A 24,873-nucleotide genomic window follows, 5' to 3' on the forward strand; every position below is an offset into this window, starting at 1 on the left:
TTCACACAATGCTTATGCTCCACCATTTCAGGCACAGCTCTACTTCCAGTTTTTGTTCGTTAATTGAAGATGAATATCTCAGGGACTTTCCTGCATGGGCTGGCTTCAAACCAGGATCTTCAGATCTCAGTCTCCTGAGTCACTAGGATTATAGACATGTACCACTGGTGCTGATAGAATTAAGATTTATCCTGATGCAACCACTGGTTGACATGAATCTACATAATCATGTGGTCAATTATCGGTAACTTGCTAGAATACCAAGAAGACCAACAGTGGGAAGTATTTGTATAGTCAAACCTTATGGATCTTTGCAATGTTTCATGAATCAATGTCCCCCTAAACAAATAAATATATGGTAGATAACAAATGTCAGTAAGTTACATTAGTATATAATTAATAAATTTCCAGCAATGTGGTATCTTCAAACCAAGACTACTAGCTAAAATACATTATAGCTTTTGAATATTTTTGTCAAACTAATTTTTATAACCAACTAGATTTGATCACATAAAAATAATTTTTTGGGGGGAAGTCTGGTTGTGGGGCCTGAACTCTGGGCCTGGGGCACTGTCCCTCAGCTCTTCAGCTCAAGGCTAGCTCTCTACCACTTGAGCCACAGTGTCACTTCCGGCTTTTTTCTTTTTGCTTATGTGGTGCTGAGGAATCGAATCCAGGGCCTCATGCATGCAAGGCAAACACTCTACCACTGAGCCACCTTCCCAGCCCAAAAATAAATTATTTAAAGTAGTATGTTGCTGATTAAATTGTAGATTAAAAAATAGAAATCTAACTCTTAACTGAAGTGCTGAATAATGTCATAATGAACTGTTCAGACTAGATATTTTCTCCTTATCCAGGAGAATGTCAGTGAAAAAGGACATAAACCTCCAGTCTTCTCCTTGGTAAGCAACAGGAACACAGGAAAAATTGTCAAAATTAACTGCTTCAAAATTCTGGAAATTGCCGGGTGCCAGTGGCTCACACCTGTAATCCTTGCTACTCAGGAGGCTGAGATCTAAGGATCATGGTTCAAAGCCAGCCCAGGCAGGAAAAGTCTGTGAAACTCTTATTTCCAATAAACCACTCAGAAAAAAACAGAAGTGGGGCTGTGGCTCAAGTGATAGAGTGCTTGCCTTGAGCTGAAGAGCTAAGGGACAGTGCCCAGGTCCGGAGTTCAGGTCCCACCGACAAAAAAAAAAAAAAATCTGGAAATTGACAAATCTTAAAGTAGTCCAAGGAGCATTTGTTCAACCAAAATGACTTCTGGTTAAGAAAAGCAAGGCCTGTGTGCTATTTCAACTTCCCCTACTCCATTCCACATCCTGACTCCACCGTAGTTTGAGAAGCAAGTCTGTAATAATAGTAGAACCAGTCTGACATCCAGTGGAGGGGGCAGAATGGGGCCAGAAGTACTTCAAAGCCCCATTTTCAAAGTACTGTCATTATTTCACTTGTCAGATCATTCTCTGAAAGACTACATCCACAGCTTTCGTATTTGAACTTGCTCAGTGTAAACAGCATTGTTCTTTGGGGCAGTTGTCCAAGGTAACAAAAGGCCTTGTAATATTATTGCTGCCTGACATGGTAGCAATAGTAGTTGGGACAAACTGAAGGCTAATCAAAATTTTTAAAGTAAAATTTGGGGAGTAAGAAGTCCATAGAAACAATCTTGAAGTTAGAATTTAGAAACATAAAGGCAAGCTCAAGGAACACCTAAAGCTGTCACCTATCTGACCAAGAGATTACACATTTACAAGTACGGTAATGTTAATTCCCTGGGTGAGCACTAAGACCATAATCAAAGACTAAGGAACTGATCAATAACTTCCTAATTACTAAACTAGCCAAGCAGTAGAGACACACACCTCACAGATTAAAGATTACCTTACAAAAACAATCTAACTAGGGCTGGGAAGGTGGCTCAGTGGTAGAGCACTTGCCTTGCATGCCTGAGGCCCTGAGTTCAATTCCTCAGCACCACATAAGCAAAAAGAAAAAAAGCCAGAAGTGGCGCTGTGGCTCAAGTGGTAGAGCGCTAGCCTTGAGCTGAAGAGCTGAGGGACAGCTCCCAGGCCCAGAGTTCAGGCCCCACAACCAGACCCCCCCAAAAAAAACACACAAAAAAAAACAACCTAACTATTCAAATAGCAACACCCCCCCAAAAAAAAAATTGACTTCAATTTGTATTGCCAAGCTGAGAGTGGTGGTACGTGCCTGTACACTCAGCCACTCAGAAAGCTGAGGCCTAAGTATCACTGGAGCCCAACTTTAAAAGTTTGGGACCCTAGCCTGGGCAATGTAGGAAGAGATTTTCTTTTTAAAAAATGAATAAACGAAGGCTGAGCACAGTGGCTCGTGCTTATAAATCTAGGTACTCAGGAAGCAGAAACAAGATCACAGTTCCAAGCAACCATAGTAAAAAAACACCTAGGAGACCATCTCAACCAACAGGTGAGTATGGTGGTACACAGCTGTCATCCTAGCTATGCAGGAAGTATAAACAGAAGGATCATACTCTCGGACAGCCTGAGCATAAATGCAAGAATCTATGTGAAGGGCTTGGAATTTCTGGCTTAGTGGCAGAGTGCTTGTCTCACATGCTTGAAGCTCTGGGTTCGATTCCTTAGTACCACATACAGAAAAGGCTGGAAGTGGTGCTGTAGCTCCAGTAGTAGAGCACTAACCTTGAGCACAGAGGCGCAGGGACAGTGCCCAGGCCCTGTGTTCAAGCCACTAAATGTATAGTTGAGATCTATAACCTTCCTTTTTTTTTTTCGGTCAGTCGTGGGGCCTGAACTCTGGGCCTGGGCGCTGTCCCTCAGCTCTTCAACTCAAGGCTAGTGCTCTACCACTTGAGCCACAGTGCCACTTCCGGTTTTCTTCTACTTATGTGGCACTGAGGAATCAAACCCAGGACCTCATGCATGCAAGGCAAGCACTCTACCACTGAGCCATCTTCTCAGCCTCTTCCTTTTGTTTTTTATCTAACCCTTATTCTAGTGAGTTTCTTGCATTGAGAAATAAAACAAAAATTATCTACCTAAATCCTGCAACTATGATCATTACCTCCTGCGAGTCTCATTAAATTGCCATTGGTAGCTGTGATAAAGGGTAGCAGGCAGATAACTTGTAAAATTTATTTTTAATTAGTTTATTTTTTGGTGCTGGTACTAGGGCTTGAACGCAGAGCCCTGCACTTTGGCTCAGCTTTCTTGGTTATGGATGGTGCTATGCTACCTGAGCCATTCTTCCAGTCTGATATTTTGTTAATGAATTGGAGTCTCTCAGGCTTTTCTTCTCAAGCTGGCTTTAATCTTCATCTTTCAGTTCTCAGCCTCTGGAGTTACGAGGATTACAGGTGTGAGGCGCTGGTGCCTGCCTGGTCAGATACTTTTCAAGTCACAGGCAATCTTTAGAACATACTATTAAACTTGTTACCCTCTGTTAATTAATGCAATCCAGAACTGGCATGTGCACACATGTATTCTTTCTCTTTCTATACATACTCTGTAATAATCTTCTCTGGAAAAATAAATTCTAGAATATTTATTCCATAAGTTAAAAAGGAAAATCACCTTATAAAGTCTGGCACCAAGTTTGGAATCACACATACTCAAAAGAGGAGAAAGATGATTATGAAAACCCCACCTTCACCTCCTATACCTCACAACAGTATTCTAGTTCTAACCTACATAGTTCTCTGCTTTTTTTTTTTTTTTTTTTTGTTAATGTCATCATCATTCAACCATAGGACAACCTGGAGGCTTTTTAAGACTGGAACTTGAACTTAGTATCTGCTACTTCTGCTCACTAGCTGGCACTCTACCACTGGAGCCATGCCTCCAACTCCTGAGACGGTTTTTATCTAGAGAGGGGAGTTCCATGCCCTGATGTTGCTTCCGGCACTTATCTAAAAAAGTCCCATTCTTCCCCAAAATAAGGTTTTCCTGACAAGTTCTTTTAAGGCTCACTTCATTTATTTATTAAAAGCTGTAGCAGAGAAAGATCCATCTTTGATGTTCACATAGGCCTTTGAAGCAGCAAAATTAGCTCCCTCTCAATAAGCTGCAATCCCTTACTGTCATAAACAAAAAAAAATTTTAATAAAAATTTTTAAAAATCATGTTACTTTAGGGATGAGACAGGGAAAAGGAGAGAATAATGAAGGGATGACGCTTATTAAGAAGCGCTGTATACTCATAACCTGATTTGCTAAACTGTAACCTGTAACCAACTACTTAATAATAAAGTTAATAGTGCATGTTACTATATCCTGCCCGCCTCCTTAATTTCCTAAGAAGTGGAAACTGAAATAAATGGAATTTTAAAAGTGGCATGGAAAAATACACAAAAGTGATAAAGGAGTAAAAGACCCTCAGGTTTGTCCAGGACTTTTTCCCTGAAGTTTATTGAACTGAACCTGAGGACTACAAAGACTGTAGTATGATTAAGAGGCAAGACAGGAAGGCTTAAAAAAACTTTGGCCTCGAACAAAGAAAGACAACAAACAGGCTTCACCTAAAATGCTAGTAACACATTACAGCAATGGTTGCCTGGATCATTTTCATAGAAAAGAATCGAAGTTCAGCATGGAAGAGAACCTTACTAATTATCAATGTCTACCATAAGAAAGGAAGCATAAATGCCACATATTTGCTATTTCAAGTTACAAGGACTCTTAAAGTCCCTTAAGGTACAGTGAATATGTGGCAAACTGTAAGAGATTTAACTTCTTTTATAGTTAAGGAGTCAGTGGATAAAATAAATATTAGGAGGAGGAAAAACAACAACAACAAAACACCATGTTTCTCTTGGTGATGCAATTCTGAAAAACAAACCAAAGGACTAAAAAAAAAAAAAATATCAAAAGGTGGGCAGAATTTCCACCAATATCCAATAAGAAGTTAACTTAAATATTTCAATTTCTAAGTTCTGTTAACTTTTAAATATTCCAATTTCTGAGTTTCATAATCATCTATTGATCCAAAGTAAGTCTATGATGCTGCAAAGATTCTTAAACATATATGACTCCTAAAAGATTGAGTACATATGCCAAACACTTGAAGTAGAGTATCTGCTGAGCTTGTATGAGGCACTGGGGTTAATTCCTAGAACCACTAATAAAAAAAAAAATAAAAATAAAAAAAGCATTAAAGAAAGAGGTATCTCGGGGTTGGGAAGGTGGCTAAGTGGTAGAGCCCTTGCCTTGCATGCATGAGGCCCTGGGTTCGATTCCTCAGCACCACATAAGCAGAAAAAAAAAAGCTGGAAGTGGCGCTGTGGCTCAAGTGGTAGAGCACTAGCCTTGAGCTGAAGAGCTAGGGGACAGCACCCAGGCCCAGAGTTCAAGCCCCACGACCAGACCCCCCCCAAAAAAAGAAAGAAGTATCTTGTGTGTTAAAGTCAGATGTTTTCCTTTCATTTTTTTGTTTTGTCTTCATTACTTTTTCAAATGGTTTGCATTTAATTGAAAGCATGTATAAATTAAGTAACTTTAATTAAGACTTTGGTAGTAATTTTTTATCACTGAAATAATAATCATTATTTCCAGTACAGTGAAATAAACAGCATGAAGGGGAGGATTCAAACTGTAAAATCATATACAAATAATGAAAAATCTCTGTCCATAGCAAAAATCTAGTTTCATATATAATTTTAAATTACCATTTCTCTTTGTCATTAATTACTTGGTCAAAAACTTGGTAAAAGAAAACTAAAATTTCCAAGTTGAGTACTGGTAGTTCATGCCTGTAATTTTAGCTAGTGAGGAGGATAAGATTTAAGGATCAAGGTTCAAAGACAGCCCAAGCAGACAAATCTAAGAGATTCTAATTAACCAGCAAAAAGCCAGAACACCAAGTATAGCTCAAATGGGAAATTACCAGCCTTGAGTGACAAAGCCAAGCAAGACATGAGATCCTGAATTCAAACCCCAGTACTGGTGCACATGAGCACACACAAACATGTAAGATCTTATTATCGCCCTACTGGTACTTCTATTAATAGAATATAAAAGTATCTTAAACTTCTCATTTACAAATTATGACAGCATGTTCATTACAATCACAATAACTTGATGATAAATAATTTATAATCTGAAATCTACAGATGAAAAGTAAGGTACAAACCTGCATCTCTCCCTTCTCATCGGGTTTAGCTGGTTTTGCAGCCTCAGTAGCTGAATTCTTCAAACTCTCCTTGCTACAGCGCAGAAGTACTTCTACTACATATAAAGGATCCAGTTCACCAGAATTAGGCTAGGAAAATGGGAAAAAGGAAGATTAACTCCTTCAAACTGGTACACAAATATCATATGTATATGACCTACCTTCTGACATTTAGCATGATAACACATAATATGTAGTGCATAATTCTTTTATAAAGTGAAAGTTGTCACTCTGCATCTTTCAGTGTTTTCCACTGGATTAGAAAACACAGCAATAACTCAGTATTTATGAATCCTCATTTAATAGACTACTGCCAGCTGTGATATAAATATCACCTTTTAAGTTCCAAATGGTTAGTTTATTACATTCTGCCAGAATTAGGAAAAAACTGAAAAGAAACCATCAATAATAGAAAATGATTCTAGAGCCAGGTGCCGGTGGCTCACACCTGTAATCCTAGCTACTTAGGAGGCTCAGATCTGAGGATCATGGTTCAAAGCCAGCCTGAGCAGGAAAGTCCGTGAGACTGTTATCTCCAATAAACCTAGAAAACCAGAAGTAGTGCTATGGCTCAAGCGGTACAGCACTCGCCTTGAGCTGAAGTGCGCAGGGACAGCACCCAGGCCCAGAGTTCAACGCCCCACGACCAAAAAAAAAAAAATTCTACTCCAATCATGCAAATTAAACATACAAAACAAATTGATGCTGGGCACTGTGATCCTAGCTACTCCAGAGGTTGAGATCTGAGGACTGAGGTTTAAGGCCAGCCCTGGCAAGAAAATCCATGAGATTAATATCTCCAATTAATCACTAGAAAACTGGAAGTGGAGCTGTGGCTCAAAGACGTAGAGTACTGGCCTTCAGCAAAAAAGCTCAGGGATAGCATCCAGGCCCTGAATTCAAGCTCGAAAACCAAGGGGGAAAAAATATCCACAATTGATTATTTTATTGCTGACTATACTGGCACTTCTATAACAGGATTTCACATCATTTTAAGTTATTTAGTCATCTACATTCTAATAAATCCATTATTCTAAAGATCTCAGGTCTACAGACGCATACTACACTAACTTGTTTCAGAGGAGTATATTTCAGACTAAATAAATCCTTTTGTTTTAAAAAGAATTTTCCCCACATTTAATAAACTATCTAAATGATCTCTTTTGCAAAAAATAGATTAAAGGTTATACTGACTGAGGGGGAGAATGCCCAGGATATTAACAATGACAATATGTCAAAAAATAACAATGAATATCTATAACCTGTTTCTGCAGACAACTACCACTGATGAGCAAAAGCAAAACATTTCCAAATCAAACCATAAGCATAATCACAATAGCATTAAATCACTGAGTTCAAATTTCCTCAAAGAAAGTATAAGCTCCATTTTCCACTCCAAAAGAACTAATTTTTTTTTTCAGCGTAACTTAAAGTATATTTAGGAAGAAGTCTCAAAAACATTCTTCAGCATGGTTTAGACATAAACTAAAGATGGTTAGTATTTTTAACTTGGATGAGTTTATCTACAAAGATAATTTGGTTTGTATACACACATGCATACATATGTGTATACATGTATATATGTATCTAATATAATCTAATCTATGTAGATATATAATCCAATGTTTTATGTGTCTAATGTGTATGATTTGGAGATACTCCTTTTCTGATATTGATGATTTCTTCTAATTTTATATATATAATGCATATATATGTATATACATATATATCTATATACGCAAATATATGTGTATACATATACATATATCTAGTCATTATTAAATGTTTAATTTTATAAACAATGAGATATTTAAATAGTTTATAAGATGAATTTTATGAAATGGAATTAATTTTATAGCCAATGAGATAAACAAATTGTTATGACTAACTGTCAGCTCTTGCTAAGGAGACTCAGTGATAGTCATATTTATTTATTTATTTATTTTTTGGTCGTGGGGCTGGACTCTGGGGCTGGACACTGTCCATCAGCTCTTCAGCTCAAGGCTAGTGCTCTACCACTTGAGCCACAGCGCCACTTCCAGTTTTTTATGCTTATGTGGTGCTGAGGAATCGAACCCAGGGCCTCATGCATGCAAGGCAAACACTCTAACTCTGAGCCACCTTCCCAGCCCAGTGATAGTCATATTTTAAGAGAGGAAACAAAGTCTTCTGTATATGATGCATTTTCTGACTTGATTCCACAATGTGTAAATAAGCTCATACCCTAAGCTCATTCTCTGAGACCAGGATTTCAAATACCAAATCCAGATAGACAGGAAAAACCTACAGACTTGTATTTCCTGTAAATATGGGTGTGAAATAATACACTAGATTCTTGACTGCATTTTCCCTCACTAGCTTTCAGTTCCAAAACTTAATTCCTACTTGCCTCAACACAAATGCACAAAGAAGTTAAAAGACAAGAAAACCATGAACTAGTCCACTTTAAAAGAACATGTATAATATCTAATGCAAAATGTATTTTAGTGATTAAAAAAACAGGCTTGGGGACTCAAGCTGTCTTTTTTTTAATTTAATTTTATTTTATTTGTGAACATACTGTACAGAGGGGTTACAATTACATGGTCAGGATAATGCATACATTTCTTATCAAGCATTGCAGCCTCCTCCTTTGTTTACCCTTCACATCCCTTCCCAGCCTCCTCCCTCCCCCACCCCAATCCCAATCCTTCTCCTTCCCCCCCTCTCCCCCCCCCCAGCACCGACGTTGTAAAGCTCGTTTTGGACATGAGGTTACTTATAAAGCTTATCTCATAGTGCTTACTGCAGCTAGAGAAATCAGGTGTATAAAGGCTGACTTATTTCAAAATAGTCACTCTTCTAATAAACTGACAGGATAATGCTTGACTTTATGGATAGTAATTTTTTAAAATATTTATATAAATAATAACTAAAATCAACTTTTTTATTAGCTCCATTTAGACAGATTAAGAAAAACTGACCAGTTCTTCTAATCTTTTTTCAAGTTTCTAACCTGTATTTAAAGGATGATTCTAATCTGCAAGTATCAAAAGTGAATTCTTTTGGAATTAATCAAGAGTAAAATAACCAAAATAAAACAAAAAAAAAGGATAGAAGAAAAAAAATCTCAATTGTCATGAAATAAAAATTCCTTTTCATTGTTGGGAAATAATCACATTGCTTCAAGAATAAAATTTATAATCATTCATAAAATGAATTCCTATGGCATTCCTTTGGAATGCCTATGGAATTCCTTTTCTTTTTGGTCAGTCATGGTGCTTGAACTCTGGGCCTAGGCACTGTCCCTCACCTCTTCAGCTCAAGGTGAATGTTCTACTACTTGAGCCACAGCACCACTTCTGGTTTTCGGGTGATTAATTGGAGATAAGAGTCTCCTGGACTATTTTGCCCCAGATGGCTATAAACCGATCTTTAGATCTCAGCCTCCTGGGTAGCTAGGATTACAGGCATGAGCCACTGGTAGCCCAACTCGATACTACTTTTCTTAAGGTACACTATTACTACTTAAACCAATTTTATGAGTCTGGGAAAAAAAAAACCTTTAATTCAAAATATATATGCAATTCTACTTAATAATAACAGCTTACCTTAACATTTGACTTTTTTGAGAAATTTACCACTACTCCCCAGCCAAAATCATCTCCTTCATTCTTTACCTGAAAATAAGAAAAACAAAAATGTTCATATCCAGAAAAATTATAGCCTTATATGTATATTGTAGGCCAGTAAAAATTTAATTTTCTTAATTTTTTTTCTTTTTTTTGTCAGTTGTGGAGCCTGAACTCTGGACCTGGGCACTGTCCCTCAGCTCTTCAGCTCAAAGCTAGCGCTCTACCACTTACTTGAGACACAGTGCCACTTCCAACCTTTTTTTATGTGGTGCTGAGGAATCAAACCTAGGGCCTCATGCACGCAAGGCAAGCAGTCTACCACTGAGCCACCTTCCCAGCCCGCCCCTAATTTTCTTAATTTTTAAACAAACATCACTGTTAAGATTCCATCTCCCCTCTCCCAGACAGGGACTTGAACTCAGTATCTGACACTTTTGCTCCCTAATTGGCGCGCTACTATCTGAGCCATTTCTCCAATCTCTATATCATTTCTAGATCTAAGGAATAGGGTATTACAAACAAAAATCATCAGATTTCACAGGATCCTATGAACAGCAGGAACAGGAATCTCTCAAATTGGCAAATAAATGCTAAAAATGACAAATGTTATTTGTTTTAATATTTTAAGTCTTTTCTATCTAATATAGGATCTAAAACTGCTTTATTTGGTGGTAGCATTTCAAAATTAGAAAATTTTGTAATTCCAAAACTATAACTTATATTCCCTCACATGAAAACCAGTAGTGATTGAAAGTCTGAGACAAGCCATATGAAACAGGTAATGTAAGACAACTATTGTAACTGAAAACATTTTCTCAAGATAAAATATCAGAATGTTAAATGGAAATACTGGAATGTTCAAGTATTCTATAAAATAATGACATACATACCTTTACCAAACGACCAGGCTGTAGAAATGGTAAGCAATATTTAGGTTTATGAATATATTCTTCAATCTCTTTACCTAGTTTGGCAAGCTGCTGTCTAATCTTGTAATAGATGACTACACTTTCTTCATTGGGAATTACTATTTTATTATATTGTTCTTCTGAGTTCTTTACCTCTGTAAATTGGGAACACATGAAAAATATCAAAAATATTATATACCGCACATAAATTATACACAAGGCATCTAGTATTTCTACAACTGCAAAAACTAAAGTCATTTTGCATAATTACAATAGAATTTTGGAGGAAATTGTTCAGAGATGACTGTAAGGCTAAGCGTCTATTTTCCTTCCCCTCATTAAGTTTGTACCTTCTTTGATTCTTCCTGTCCTTCTATCCTCATATTTGATTGTCTATTTCCATGCCCTATCCTAAACTTGCTCCTCTAAGTACTGACTTTGCTTTTTCACTCCATAAAAGCATCAAGCAATTATTAACAAACTATTTCTATTATGGTAAAATTCATATCAACAGAAAATTTAACATTTCAATGAGTCTCATTGTTCCATTTCATACATATGTGGACCATATCCATCCACATACTATGTGGACAATATACATCCTCATCCACCCACTTTCTTAGCGCTTTCCCTCCTGCTGCTGAACCTGTATTACTTTCCGGTCATTCATTGTGAAAACTCATATTAATTTACCAAGGGTTGCACCATAGTATTTAATGTATGCATATATTATATTTTAATCATACTAACCCTCTCTATTGCTTTCTATTTTATTTGCTTCAGTAACACCTGAAATTTCTATATGTAGTAATATTATTGAATTTCCTTTTTTAGTTCTAATCTGATTTCAATACCTGTTATTCAAACCCAAATCCAAGGTACATAAACTTTGATCTTGTAGGTCTTTTCATGGGGGGGAGGGAGGAAATGGGTGATAAATACTAAGCTGTTTTTAAAAAAAATTCTAGTTCCTTATTTTTATTTGGTTTTTAACGACAAATGCTGGAGGGGATGTGGAGAGCGAGGAACCCTATTACACTGCTGGTGGGAATGTACATTTATACAACCACTTTGGAAAGCAGTCTGGAGGGTCCTTAGAAAGCTAAAGATTGACCTCCCTTACTCTACCCTGAACAACAGGAACCAATATACAAGGACACGTGCACCTCCATGTTTATTGCAGCACTGTTCACAATAGCTAGGATATGGAAACAACCCAGATGCCCCACGACAGATGAATGGATCCAAAAATTGTGGTATCTATACACAATGGAATATTATGCAGCCATTAGAAATGACAAAATAATGGCATTTGCAGGGATATGGATGGAGCTAGAAGGAATCATGTTGAGCGAGGTAAGCCAAGAACGAAGAGACAAACAGTACATGGTCTCCCTGATAAGTGGATGCTAAATCCAAAATGTTAGGTGATACGACAAAACTAACAGGACTTAAGAAACAAAGAACTCCCGCTCATCTGGTTGAACCACTACCAAATATCCCCATGCTGCTGATCACATATATGGTATATAACATGTGAGCACCGTTATATATTACAGACTGTGATAGACAATTTGCTCCAGGAAAGTTAGAATGAACTTGTGACTTTAAATGAGCATCATTATTCCACAATACTGTGAATTTCCGGAAATTATGTAATCACTTAATCACAATCAAAAAAAAAAAAAAAAGAACCTCGGGGAAGGGAGGGAGGGAGGGGATGGTAGGGGGAAAACAATGGAGGGGGTAACAATGTTCAAGAGGAAGTGTACTCATTACCTCACTCATGTAACTGTAACCCTCTGTATAGTATCTTTACAATAAAAAAATTAAAAAAAAAATTTATTATTTAGTGGCTCTACAAATAAGTTAGAATTCCATAAGTCAGGTTGTAAGTACAATATATATCTTAACCAATGTCATCCTTAATTATTTTTTTACAATGACTGCATTTTTTTATGATTTATCTAAACAACAGTTTAAATCTTTGTCTCTATTTTGTTTATGATCAGCTCCCCATGATTTGTTATACTGCCCGCTATGACAAGATTTATGGACTTGGAAATTAAATATTAGGGGCTGGAAATTCCAAAAAGGTTCAATTTCAAATTCAAGTTAAAGCTCTGCATTTCTTAATCATTAATAAGCTTATGTTATGGCATTTGTATAATAAGAAAAGGTGAAAGGTCAAGACTAATATGTACATGTTCCAGACCGGTCAATTTTTAATACACTAGTAGTTTCTTTTCTAAAAATATACCACAATTAGACATGTTCCAGTCTATAAATACCAGACTGTAGATAGGTAGTCCTTTATGTAAAGACTAAGATTTGCCTTACTAGGAAAAAAAACAAGGCCACAACACCAATAATTCGGTTCTTCTGTTGTTTGCTTAAACAAGCTCTACTATGGTAATTTCATACTTACTCTCTACTACACCTGGAATGGCTCTATAATGCTGAAACTGGTAGAAAGATTTTTCTAGCATATACTCAGGATTAATTTCTTCTACACGCAATAAATTCAAAACCATATTGTAGGTCAAATGGAAAGCACTATTTAGTGGATCAGCTGAACCCTACAAGAGAAAAAGCATGTCAATTTTGTAGGTGTTTCAAACAGATTTACACAATCTATTTTATCTTTAATTGACTTCAGTACTTAATCATTTAATCTATTAAGAAATACTAAATTGTGCATAGTGTTGCACTCCTATAATTCCAACATTCCAGAGCAGAGGCAAGAGGACTACCAGTTTCAAGGTGAGGCTGAGCTACAAGAACCTGTGGCAAACAACATTCTCACCCACCCCCACAAAAAGTAGAGAAAGAGAAAAGAACAAACCTACTAGGATAATATTGGCTAAAAAACCTGCCAAATATACTTAAATATTCTGCCTTTTCAACAGGATGGCCCTTTCTGATCCTTCAGTGAGTGAAACTAGGAAATTTCAGAGGAAAGTGACATGCCACTTCCTAATCAAGGACTTACCTGCAGGTATAAAAAACTACTTTTCCCCTCTAGAACTGACTGCTAATGTTCAAACAGTTGTTCTGGCTGGCTGTTAAACAATAAGGATAAGCAGAACTTGCCCTATCAACTGCTATGAACAACCAACAGATGAAATAAACCTGTAAGTAACTAAGGTTTACCTTCATTACTGGAGTGTAACCTATTTTATTTATAAAAATGATAAAAGTGCTTAAAATTGCTAATATGTTGTATCTGAATTTATAGACCACTCTTTCCCTATACTTTGAGAATTACTTATTATCCTCCTAAATGTGGCTATATCGAACAAGGGGTAGGCTAATGAGTTAATAAAAAATAATTTAATGTAAAATACAGTTGCAAAGAGTAACTTATGCAGCAGAGACAATATAGAAGCATCTTAAATTGAGGGTAAAATAAGGATTTCTGGTTCTTTCTGGAGACTTTCACATGCCTTCTTTTGGGTTACTCCTTGCTTGTTTGATAAAATAGAATATAAGATATCAGTGTTTTGTTTTGGACAGTACTATTTGAACTAGAGCCTTGGACTTACTAGACAAGTTCTCCACAGCTAGACCAGTTGCCACCAGCCCTGTTTTTCATTGGTGATTACTGTGATAGGGCTCATTTTCTGCCTGGATGAGAGTTTGGCCTTGTGTCACATATTTTAGATTCTGAGTCTTTGAAGGGGTTACTAGGTATGTGCCAATTCATCCAGCTTCCCTTCCTTGCAAAATCTATTTTTTCTCCTTCAGCTGGGCTGGCATCTCAATCCTCCTACTCTCAGCCTCCCAAATGTTTTAGGATGAGGAGGTCCAAGCAAATGTACCAAGCAATTGGTTGAGAAGGTATTTCACAAACTTTCTTAGCCAGGTTGGCCTCAAATCATAACCCTCTCATTCTCAGCTAGATTTATAAGCATGACCTAGCCATTATCACCTAACTCAAGATTTATCAGTGTTTGAAGTAGTCACCCTCTTCTGTATCTCCAAGCCCAAGGAGTTTAACATCATAACTCATCTATTTAGACAGGTATCTGAAGTGAGCTAATTTTAAAGCAGATAAAATTTCTGTAATTTTTGATAATAGTATAGAACCTTAATTCAAATACCTTAAGTAGCTGTTTTCCAATTGTTGGGCTCATCTTTTCATCTACCATGAGAATTACAATTCCTCTATCATCCATTCCCCTCCTTCCAGCACGACCAGACATCTGAATGTATTCACCAGAGGAAATCTAAATGGATATGTTGAATATATCAGGTTTAGGAAAAAATCTGGAAAAACATGTATTCATAAATTTTCTTTTACTGTGAAACCCTCAAGTACAAGTTATATATTCCAAAAAGTGAATGATCAAAAACTTTGAGAGCTTAAATAAAAACACAAAAGTATAAAACAGTTGAGAATATTACAAAATTAAATTCTAGCTCCAAATGAAGTAACTTTAACATGAGCCAATTACTTTTTATTTATATTTACTATTTATTTACAACTAGCTCATTTTTTTGTGTTTCAAATATGCCCAGCTATCAGGAAATATGTCTAAGTCACTATATAAGAAATATCTTTCAGCAAGATATTCTGAAAAAATTGCAAAGTCTAAGAAAAGCAAAAATAAAATCAAATATCACTTCTGATTTATTATATTTAACTTTCTGAATCTGTAAAATGAAATTCATATAAAATTAGCACCTCAAAAGAAAAACATAATTCTTGGTATGTATCCTTGAGGATTGGTAGAGTTCCTCTGTTTCTAAGAACAATCCAGTGAGAAAGGTTGGTAACCCTTCTATATATAGGTTTTTAGGGCAGCAACAAACCACCTGAACACTGGGAACTTTTCTTCTGGGAGCACAGTCTAGGCTCTGTTTGAAAAAAAAAAAGTGCCTCAAAAAGAGCTAAGAAACGCCATGCTATTAGACATATACTACTAATAGCATCAAAAAATACTCTTAGGAAGTGGTGTTGTGGCTCAAGTATTAGACCACTAGCCATGAGCTGAAGAGCTCAGGGACAGCACCCAGGCCCAGAGTTCAAGCTCCAACTACACCCCCCCAACCCTCCAAAAAAACACTCCTAATAACCTAAAAATCAGGAAGACTGAAGATAAAAATACCATAACTAAATAGCCAACCTTATATATGCAGACCAGTAAAAATCTGAATAGGATCTAGTGTATCAATACCTTGTAGGACATCATGATTTTTGAAATTTTAATTGTGATCTTGTGATCTTGAATCACGAGGAAAACAGTGCTTTGTTAAAATTAGCTATCCAAACTTGGGGGGGGGGGCAAGAGTGTAGTTGTGGAGATGGGAGAGCAGGGATGGTAGGGGAAAAACAAGGGAGGAGGCAACAATGCTTGATAAGAAATGTACTCATTACCTTGCTCATGTAATTGTAACCCCTCTGTACAGTACTTTCACAATACAAAAAACTTATTAAGAAAAAAAATTAGCTATCCATTTACTTTTAACCCAGAAATCATGTGCCACCCACTAAAGGACATAGGATGCCAATGAATAAGTTACAAAAGACTTAGTGGTTAACTACTTCTCTTTTGTACAGTGTCCACACAATTTGAAATAAGCCATAATTTTTGTATTTTTTATAGTTTTATAGTTTTACCATGAGTACTTTTCATAGTTTTGAGGATTGTTAGAAATGTCTCTAAGTAGATAACAATCACTAATTTCAAGGACTTAACCAAACTGAAGACTATGTGAGTCTATGGTTCACATTGGACACTCAGACTAGAAACCTTTCGAACATCACCTTTCACCCCTACCATTGTTCTACTGTCTGCCTGAAGAACCCCTATCTGTTGTTGTTTCTTATTTTAAGGACTGTTTTCTCTATTAATTTTATGATCAATTATATACAACTGATTGCATTTCTTATGTTGAATCTCTCTTATAGAAGCTTCTCAGAGCATCTCTAATATTTAGATGTAACATGACAGACATCTTCCATGTCCATCAACTTCACCCGTACTAAATTCTTTAAAGCTGAGATTACTTTTAGTTTTATTGTTTTTACTTTAGTACCCTCATGTCTAAGAAGATCTTTAAATCCATATTTTAAATATGGTAAACTCCTTGATAATAAAGTAGTTGCCTCTGTATTAAACATTTACTGACATCCCAGCTTAATACTTCACTCATGCTCCCAATTTTTCTCCTTTCTTCCAAGCTGGAAAAGAGCAATTCCATTGTAAGTGAATAACTCTGCTATAACTACTATTTTATACTAAAGAAAATAATGAGGTAAAACCACAGCTGTTTTAGTAGAAGTATGTAAACACTCTAAATGTTAAATGAAAATTCCATTTTAAAAATGTTTTAAACATTTAGAAATCATTTGTATACTTACTGCCTGTCACCAAACTTCTTTGCCTAAAGGAATTTTATTTGAGAAGGGGGCTAGGATAGAAACAAGAAATGCAAGGTTTCTGAGAGAGTATAAGGGAAGAGGAGACATTATCCAAAAAGGAATGGTCTCTTTACCTGACTTATATAACTGTAACCCCACTTTACATCACCTTTATAACAACAATTAAAAAAAAGAAATCCAAAGTTTATCCTTGGTAACGTCTTGTACAGATTGATTATCACCAGAAATGCATCAGTCTAGAAGTATTCAGAATTTGTTACTGAGAATATTTACAAATACTTTATCAGTTGAGCATCTCTAACTCTGAATACCCAAAACCTAAGCTGCCATAAAATAAAAAAATTATTAGGAAATCACATTTTGGATTTTGAAGTATCAGAAATTTTCAGATTAGGAAGTTTCTATCTGTATCAACTCAGGTACAAGCTCATAAGTATCTGTGGATGCAAATTTTAATTATTATATAAGCCAAAGCCACATTTGAAAAACAGTAAAAAATATTTCAACATATAACTAACTCTACTCACCCATCGGAAATCCTTCCCATCAAATTTACGAGCATTTGTAAACAACACAGTTCTGGCTGGCATATTAATTCCCATAGCAAAAGTCTCTGTGGCAAATAAGGCCTAAATACATAACCAATTATATAATTATGATATAATTATGCAATATATAATAAGCAATCATATATTTTAAGCTTGAAAAAATAGTCATAATTTCCAATTACAAGTATAATATTACACTTCTTAGTGAGACCTACTAAATAAGACAAGATGATTATTTCCAGATATATCCCAGTACTTTGTATATAAAATTTTTTAGTACTATTTTAATTAAGGGAAAATAGCTCTTCTTTCATTCTAGTGATGGTAACTGGAAAGAATACAATTGGTCTAAAGGATTTGGCTGTACACTCTTTTTCTAACCACGTATTTCCTGGCAATTTTACTGATAATTATGCAATTCTGGGTACCCTTTTGCCATTAAGATTTCTGAGAGGAGGTCAGAGTCACAGAATTTCTAAATTCAACTGAGATTTCATCAATAAAAACAGCTGGTTTAGGCGTGCACACACAAAAATGTATGTACAAGTCACTGAAGTACTAAATATTCATCAACAGCAAAGAAGATAATACTTTATCAAATCAAAAGAATGGTATTCATTCTTTTGTAGGGGTGGTGAACTTTTTATTGTTTGTTTTTTTGTCGGTCATGGGGCTTGAACTCTGGGCCTGGGCGCTGTCCCTCAGCTCTTCAGCTCAAGGCGAGCGATCTACCACTTGAGCTACAGCGCCACTTCTGGTTTTCTGGTGGTTTATTGGAGATAGGAGTCTCACGGTCTCTCCTGCCCGGGCTGGCTTTGAACTGCGATCCTCAGATCTCAGCCTCCTGAGTAGCTAGGATTACAGGCGTAAGCCACCAGCGCACAGCTGTTTGTTTTTAACCAAGGGCCACTTGGGCATTTAGAACATTTGTGGGCCACGCAAAATTATGAATATAGGCAGATAGCCACAAGCATGCTATAAGAAGTATCCAAAAAGCTTACAGGTCTATCCTGTCATGTACTAAATGATTTTGGGGTCCTTTTAAACAGTCCTCAGGCCAGACATACCACACCACTTATTAAAAGAATGATACATGAATGACAAAATTCATTAATAACTTTTTCTTTATAAAAAGAACCCACAAGTCAGGTACTGTGGCTCAAGCCTATAACCCTCAAGAGGCTGAGATCTAAAAAACACAATTTGATGCCAGCCTGGACAGCAAAGTCAGTGAGGCTATCTCCAACTGACTATCAAAAATCCAGAAGTGGAGCTATGGCTTAAGTGGTAGTGCACCAGCTTTGAGCTCCAAAGTCTTGAGTAAGAACCCATGATTTATAGTAGTGTGTCCTCATGGACATTTCTGGAAAGTGAAGTGGAAGGATCACCTTTTAATCTTTTACGTACAACTATTCTATTGTAATTTTACAGACAAAAACTACTGCTCATAATCTTTAAGAAAACATGACGAGGAATTAGCAAAATGTACCAACAGAAATTATCAGGATCGGGGCTGGGAAGGTGGCTCAGTGGTAGAGTGCTTGCCTTGCATGCATGAGGCCCTGGGTTCGATTCCTCAGCACCACATAAGCAAAAATAAAGAAGCCGGAAACAGTGCAGTGGCTCAAGTGGTAGAGCACTAGCCTTGAGCTGAAGAGCTGAGGGACAGTGCCCAGGCCCAGAGTTCAGGCCCACGACCAGACCCAAAAAAAAAAAAAAGGGAATTATCAGGCTCCACAATTCTTAATTAAAGCGCTTTGAATATGTTCTTCTACACAGTAAATTTCTTTTAAATTTCTACTTAAAGCCTATGGTTCTCAGCATAAGATGCTCTTAAGGTATTTTTAATTTTAATAATTTTTAGACATAAAAATCTATTAGCCATATACAGGTTTATGATTATACTTTGAAGTTTTTTACTCATTTTTAACATACCATTGGAGTTATGAATCAATGTCACTGTTTAAACTCTCTTTGAATTGTCAGAGTATCTTACAAATTCAATTCTTATCTTCTCTAAACAAATCTTTTAAATATGTATTTAAGTCTAGTTACTGAATCAACTACATGTCTAAAACTAAACATACCTTAAAACTTTACTACATCCAGTAACGCCATCTCTCTTTTCTTTAAAAAAGGCAATGAGCCAGGCACTGGTAGCTCACATTTGTAATCCTACCTAGTAGGGAGGCTGAGATCTGTGTATCATGGTTCAAAGCCAGCTGGGGCAGGAAAGCTCATGAGGCTCTTATCTGCAATAAACTATTCAGAAAAAGCAGGAAGTGCTGCTATGGCTCAAATGGTAAAGTACTAACCTTAAGCACAAAGGGGGTCAGGGACAGTGTCCTGGGTTCAGCCCCCAGGACTGGCAAAAAAACAAAACAAAACAAGGCGATCAATACTTTTTTACCTAGTCTCTTAAATTTATGAAACAAACCATTATATATAAGATACAAAATACAAGATACAAGACCCTTGATTCCATCCCTAAAATTACAAAATGAAAACAAAATAAACCCAACTGCCTATAATCAAAGATCACTACAGTTTTCAAATGGTTCAGGCAACACAATTTGGGATATAATAAAAAATAAAATCATCTCATTTCTATAATCTAGCTACTCAAGAACCTGAGATCCAAGAATCATAGTACAAAGCTAGCCTGGGCAGACATATCCAAGATACTCTTATCTACAACTAACCAGCAAAAAGTCAGAAATGGAAGTATGGCTCAAGTGGTAGATCAACAGTTCTGAGTGAAAAAGACCCACTACTGGCACAAAAGTAAAATTAATTAAAAATAAAAATACAATCCTACCTTTATCAAGCCTTCAGAAAAGAGAATTTCTATGGTTTCTTTCAAAATAGGAAGCAAACCACCATGGTGAATACCAATTCCCCGTTTCAAAAGAGGAAGTACATGCTCAACCTGTAATTTTAGAATAATATACATAATGATATAAGAAAAAGTGAATTTAAAAATCTCAAATTGAGAAAATTAAAGACCATTTTATGCTAAAAGAAACTATTAAGAAAGTCTTTAAAATTAAGATCATTTTATAATAAAATTCTGACCTATCTTTTAACACAATAAATGCATTTCAATAAAATTTACAAATATATTACTGCTGCAAAGTTTTTAACATCACTTAATCTCCTCAGGGAAAAAAGATCCCTGAAAACACTTTTTATGTCTACAAAATAATATAAAAAAGCTCAGCCCTGTGGTTTGTGCCCACTGTCCCAGTTACTCAGGAAGCTGGGCAAAAGGATCACTTGAGTCCAGGTATACAGGGCCAGCCTGGGAAACACTTGAGTCCAGGTATACAGGGCCAGCTGGGAAGGTGGCTCAGTGGTAGAGCACTTGCCTTGCATACATGAGGCCCTGGGTTTGATTCCTCAGCACCACATAAGCAAAAAAATCCAGAAGTGGCGCTGTGGCTCAAGTGGTAGAGCGCTAGCTTTGAGCTGAAGAGCTGAGGGATAGTGCCGAGGCCCAGAGTTCAGGCCCCACGAAAGAACAACAACAACAAAAAAAAGGTAGATACTGATAACTCAAAATAGAGAAAAATAAACAACTATAAAACATTTAACGTAGGTATGTATTTCATGTAAAAACAAGTAACTGAATATATTCTTATTAATATTCTACCAAATGCCACTAAACAATTACCACAAATATGCTAAGGTAATAGGTATAAAAAGATATGGCTCAGATGGGCGCCAGTGGCTCACACCTATAATCCTACCTACTCGAGAAGGCTGAGATCTGAGGATCACAGTTCAGAGTCAGCCCTGGCAGGAAAGAGAGACTCTTTTCTCCAATAGGCCACCAGAAAACCAGAAGTGGCTCTGTGGCTCAAATGGTAGAGTGTTCGCCTTGAGCTGAAGAGCTGAGGGACAGTGCCCCCCAAGTTCAAGCCTTATGACACCAAAAAAAAGATAGGCTCAGACTTTCAATATCAGTAATTCAGCTGAGAAGAAAGCATTCAAAAAGGATAACATGATAAATGTCAAGAAACATACTACTACAGTCTTATGATAAAGGATTTACAAACCAAGGCATTAATTTGTAAAATAAGTGACATTCAAATGTCTTTGACACAATAAACTCTTCATGTATTAGGTCAATCTAATAGCAGCTATTCTCATCTTTAGGTATACAACAGAATTATAGAGAGAGCTTTCAAAAGATTCTAATAACCAGAACTACATCAATTAAATCAAATTTCTGAAATTAGCACTGAAGTTATCAGTTTATGTTAGAACTCTCAGTCAATTACAACAAAGGAAAAATATACTGGATTAAAACAAAATAGGTATTAATTTGCTTTCTAAACGTAATTTCCATTAGGTTTTGTTTTGTATTCCTTATGAACTGAAACTTTACCTTAAGGAACTTCCTTAAGGTAACAAACCTTTTCTACTGTCACTCTTCAGCAATTTAAAATAGATTAAAGGATTTCAGTAATATTAAAACATGTATGCTGCATTGTACCAACAGTGTTATATAATAATAGAATCAAGAAATGTTGTCTATTAATATCCATACTGTCTCATCTTCAAAACTCACCTGAGGGAGCTTTTTATCTTCATCAGATAAACAATCAATTGCATTACTGAATACTTCTTCAACCATCTTCTTTTCTTCATCTGAAAAAAATTCAATGGTACATAAATATTACAGTGATATTTATCTTCAAACATTTAAAAAGTAACAGTCTACAGAGAATAAAACTAAAGAATCAATATTTGAAGTGTGATGAAAAATACATGTACTCTCAACTACTTAGGAAGCAGACACAGAATGGGGAGAAGGCACCTAAAATGCACAATACTATCGTTTTGCTTTCAAAAAGGAGAGGGGCATGCCTAGCAAACACCGATTCTTGAGTTCAAATTCCAGAATCATCATGGGAAAGCAAAACGAACAGTACTAAAGATAGTGATTTTTTTTAATGAGATTAAAAAAAATCCACACAATGAATAAAATTTATTGCCTTTCAAAACATATCTAGCAGACTTAATGAATAAAAACAAAGCAAATTATACTAAGTGATTTAGAAGCAACAATTTTATTAAATACAGGTCACAGAAACTATGAAGCTACCTTTTGCTACTTAGAAAAATGAGGATTAGTATAAATAATCAGCTCAGATTTTAACTACAAAGAGTAACAATTCCAAAGCTCATGCTTAGCCCTTGTACTGCTTTCTTATAACTGTGTCTATCAAACAACTACTCAAAAAAGTATATAACCCTGAAATTTTAAACATTTTAGTAATGGCAGTTAACAGGAAAAAAGGAACAAGGGAAGAAGGGAAAGACGGAAGGAGAGAAGGAAGGCAGGCAGGCAGGCAGGCGAAAGAAAAGAAAGAGAGAAGAAACAAAACAAAGGTATGTGAGTTAATGGTAAAGTGCTTGCCTAGCAGGCATGAAACCCTGGAAGTAGTGCTGTGGCTCAAGTGGTAGAGTGCTGGCCTTGAGCCAGGGACTGGCAAAAAAGAAAAGAAAAAAAAGTTTTAGAAAAGTAGAGACGGCACTCAGAAGAAGAGAGCTACCTTTAACGGAGCAGATTTAACTGAGTTAATGGTAATTAAGTATAAGAAGATGTGTTTGCTGGATTGAACACAGGGCAACTGATAGTTACTTCTTTCAATAAAAAGATTAAGTAGCAGAATGCTTGTCTACCATGTGCTACACTGTCAGTTCAAGCCCTAAAACAACCAAGGAGGAAAGGAAAAAAATTTAATTCAAAGATCCAAAAGCTGAGCTGGGAAGGTAGCTCAGTGGTAGAGTGCTTGCCTCGCATGCATGAGGCCCTGGGTTCAATTCCTCAGCACCATATAAACAGAAAAAGCCGGAAGTGGCGCTGTGGCTCATGTGGTAGAGTGCTAGCCATGAGCTGAAGAGCTGAGGGGACAGCACCCAGGCCCAGAGTTCATGCCCCATGACTGACAAAAAAAGATTCCAAAGTTTTTATGAAGGTACTAAGTACTTATAGTATAGGAGAACTGAACAGTCTAGCAATATGCACAGATATATTACTAGAAATGTATTTTAGTCATTTACATATAGCACTGGAACTATAGAGAAAGTATACAATACCTGTGTTGAAATCTAATTTGGTCATTTGAAGAGCGTAAGCTTCACAATCTTTTTTACTAAAACTGAAAATAATTACAGGTTGGAAATTTCTTTCCATAATCATCTTCACAATCTTGAACACATTTGACGGTCCTGCAAAAATAATAGATGAAGCAAAACCAAAAATTAACTCGAAATGCATGATAGATCTAATGTAAAAGTAGAACTGTAAAATTCTAAAATGTAGGAAAAAAATTTTCATGATCTGAACCTAGACAAAGCATTTTTGGATACGACTCCCAAAGTAGCAATCAACAGAAAAAAATCAAGTAAAATTGGGTTATATAAAATGAAAAACTCTTGTGCTTTAAGGAATACATATCTGAAAAACAAAAATAGCCCATCATAAATCACTTATCTGATAAAGGTGTAGTATCCAGAATATAAGAAAGTTTATAACTCAACAAAGACAAACAATCCAACAGAAGATTAGAAGTCATTTCTCCTAAGATATATAAATGGTCAACAAGCACATGAAAATGCTCACTCACTGGCCACAATGGATATGTAAATAAAAACCACTTTGAGATGCAACTTAACACCACTGCACAACTCAAACAGACACAAAATAATAAACATTAGCAAGGAATGGATAAAAATGAACTCTCATAATATTCTTAATGGAAATATGATGTCACTTTGGAAAATAATCTAATAGTCTTATAATAAAGGTGAAAGACCAAGTTTCTATGATTCAGCAATTCTCCTAGATATCTAGGGAAAAAAGAAAACATATCCCACATAAACTTGTAGTACATGCACCAACATTTACAACATTAATCCTAAGTCAAAAACCTCCAACAACTCAAATTAGATAGTGTGACTTATCCTTAAAATGGGATGCTATTTGACCATAAAAAGAAGTACTGAACTCAGGCATCAGTGCCTCACGTAAGTAATCCTAGCTACTCAAGAGGCTGAGAGCTGAGGATCAGTTTGCCAGCCCTGAAAGGAAGTAGAACTATGGCTTAAGTGGTAGAGCACAGCCTTGAGCAAAAAGTTCAAGAACGTTTTCCATATCCTGAGTTCAACTTCTAGGACGGACACACACACACACACACACACACACACACACACACACACACACACACACACACA

At 36.2% G+C, this 24,873-nt stretch overlaps 1 protein-coding gene across 1 annotated transcript in view; it reads right to left on the reverse strand.

The window, feature by feature from the left end:
• Skiv2l2 (superkiller viralicidic activity 2-like 2 (S. cerevisiae)) overlaps positions 1-24,873 on the reverse strand; it is a 56,535-nt gene that overhangs the window by 15,713 nt on the left and 15,949 nt on the right. The window contains exons 11-19 of the mRNA XM_013018577.1: positions 23,737-23,868; positions 22,202-22,281; positions 20,447-20,557; positions 17,608-17,709; positions 14,796-14,921; positions 13,121-13,271; positions 10,675-10,847; positions 9,761-9,829; positions 6,132-6,260 (exon numbers count right to left, since the gene is read on the reverse strand). Coding sequence (XP_012874031.1) covers positions 6,132-6,260; positions 9,761-9,829; positions 10,675-10,847; positions 13,121-13,271; positions 14,796-14,921; positions 17,608-17,709; positions 20,447-20,557; positions 22,202-22,281; positions 23,737-23,868 — 1,073 coding nt within the window. The remainder of the gene's footprint in view (positions 1-6,131; positions 6,261-9,760; positions 9,830-10,674; positions 10,848-13,120; positions 13,272-14,795; positions 14,922-17,607; positions 17,710-20,446; positions 20,558-22,201; positions 22,282-23,736; positions 23,869-24,873) is intronic.

The sequence above is a fragment of the Dipodomys ordii genome, unplaced genomic scaffold (genome assembly GCF_000151885.1).
Source record: "Dipodomys ordii isolate 6190 unplaced genomic scaffold, Dord_2.0 Scaffold41, whole genome shotgun sequence".
NCBI lineage: Eukaryota > Metazoa > Chordata > Mammalia > Rodentia > Heteromyidae > Dipodomys > Dipodomys ordii.